The following is a 1,905-nucleotide window of genomic DNA, read 5'->3' as shown; positions in this document are numbered from 1 at the left end:
GCCTTCTGACCTCAGCTGAGTCGCAGCAGGTGGAGCAGGAGGAGGTGCAGAATGTCCCAGTGGAGGTCATCACTGAGAGCTCCCCCTGCAGCGCCACCTGTGGGCTGGGCCTCCGGACTCAGACTCTGTGCCTCCTAAATGACAGCAAGGCAGCGATGGAGGAGAAGCTGGCGAGCGGCGGTGAAGCAGAGGTACAGATGCAACACTGCTAACCACAGGAAGAGGACGTGGTGACCATCTGTGTTTGACCTGCAGGTGACGGAGAAGTGCCGCGTCCGGGCGGTGCAGTGCATGGACACGTGGCAGTGCGGCCTCCAAACCATGACAGTCACATCCGGACAGAGGGTGGAGGTCGACTGTGTGGGAGACGTGATGGAGGCCACGGGGAGGTTCTCCTGGAGGTGAGGAAGAGGAGGTTTTTAAACCAACCTTTGGACCAGACGGGACGTTTGGACAATGAGACGACAGGACGAACCTGCCCGGAGGCGGGCCCTCATCGCGTCCGTCAGTGTTAGATTTCATGTTTATTCTGATCTTCAGTCTGACTCTGTCGGCTTCTCTTACCGCTCAGGGTGTCGTGGCGTTACGCCCGAGGGATCATCAGCACCGACGACGCTCTGCTCGCCCGCTGGGACGCTCCCGAGCTGGACCGAGTGGTTCTGGACCCCGTCAGAGAGGAGGATGCAGGTGAGTGCACCTCTGCACATGCTCAGTCAGACCCACACTGTAGGAGTGACTCTGCTGGGACACAGCGTCTTTATTTGTGGGTCACTAACCTGTCAAAGCTCTTCTTCTGTGGTGACGCTGACACGTCAGACTGACTCCTCCCATCGTCCTCAGGGACGTACCGCTGTGACGTGCAGGACGCCGCCTACCGCAGGGTCAAACGGGCTTACTGGGGCATCCGGGTTCTGCCCGCCGGAGTCCTGAGCCTGGACTACGACAGCGCCCTGGCCCTGTGGGACGAAGGCGAGAAGAACCAGACCGAAGAGGAGCAGAGGAAGATCTTCCCCTTTGCTCTCCTTGCGGTATGGTTTGGAACATTTAACATTTAACGCTTCTTTGTATTCAAAGTTTGGCTGCTTTGGTCACAGATGGGTGTCAGTGTGGCGGTCGCCGGCGTCTTCGCTGCTCTGCTGAGAGGCTACGAGGCGATGAAGAGGAGGAGGAGGAGGAGGAGAGGGATTTAAGGGCGTCTGGTTCCTTCTGAATCAACCTGCTTCAAATCATTGAAAATCGTTAAAGTTACGTAAAATCATTTCTCACGAGTTTGTTATTAAAATGAATGACAAACGTAATAAAAGCCAAACCTGCAGATACACGTCACCAGCACTTCATTCTGCTGGGTGCAGTGCGGCCGTGCTCCTGCAGGGGGCAGTGTTGGCTCAGCCCTGATGAAGCTCTGCAGCTCATCGATCAGCTGCTGCATACAAAGCTTTTTATCCACATTTTAAAATATTCTTTAAGAGTTGTGAAAAAACTAGTGTTCCAGGTCACAGCTGGAACATCTGTGCCTCAGGTGCATCCATGTGTGTTACAGGAGTGTTTGAGTCTCAGACTGCAGGGCAGCTGCAGCCAGGCAGGGAAAGCATGAAAGACTGCCCTCCATGATAACCAGCATGGTGCTGTTGGCGTCAGCAGTGACTCTGCTTCACAATAAGAAGCTTGTTGTAGCACAGCTCAGGTGAACGAGGCCACGATGCTGTCGAGCTGAGCGAGCGATGATGATGATGATGATGATGAGCTCACTGTAACGGATTCATGCTGGGTGGAAGCAGCCCTGCGACGCTCTCCAGCTCTGCAGCACGAAGGGGGGGTCAGGTAGGCCGACGTCAGGACCATTTACTGTCCTCAGCAGGGAAACAGTCAAAATGCACATGTGGTTCATGACTAATGCACATGTGG

At 55.1% G+C, this 1,905-nt stretch overlaps 1 protein-coding gene across 3 annotated transcripts in view; it reads left to right on the top strand.

Moving 5' to 3' along the window:
• Positions 1 to 1,442, top strand: part of tmem81 (transmembrane protein 81) — a 2,860-nt gene extending 1,418 nt beyond the window's left edge. For all 3 annotated transcript variants that reach the window (XM_085147405.1, XM_085147406.1, XM_085147407.1), the window contains 5 exons: positions 1 to 191; positions 256 to 401; positions 572 to 687; positions 841 to 1,028; positions 1,095 to 1,442. The exon at positions 1 to 191 is cut by the window's left edge and continues 75 nt beyond it. In XM_085147405.1, the coding sequence (XP_085003531.1) occupies positions 1 to 191; positions 256 to 401; positions 572 to 687; positions 841 to 1,028; positions 1,095 to 1,190 (737 nt within the window). In that variant the 3' untranslated portion in view covers positions 1,191 to 1,442. The remainder of the gene's footprint in view (positions 192 to 255; positions 402 to 571; positions 688 to 840; positions 1,029 to 1,094) is intronic.
• The last annotated feature ends 463 nt before the right edge of the window (positions 1,443 to 1,905 follow it).

The sequence above is a fragment of the Neolamprologus multifasciatus genome, chromosome 20, assembly GCF_963576455.1.
Source record: "Neolamprologus multifasciatus chromosome 20, fNeoMul1.2, whole genome shotgun sequence".
Taxonomy (NCBI): Eukaryota; Metazoa; Chordata; class Actinopteri; order Cichliformes; family Cichlidae; genus Neolamprologus; species Neolamprologus multifasciatus.
The sequence above is the reverse complement of the archived record's forward strand: the minus strand, read 5'-3'. Positions and strand labels throughout refer to the sequence as shown.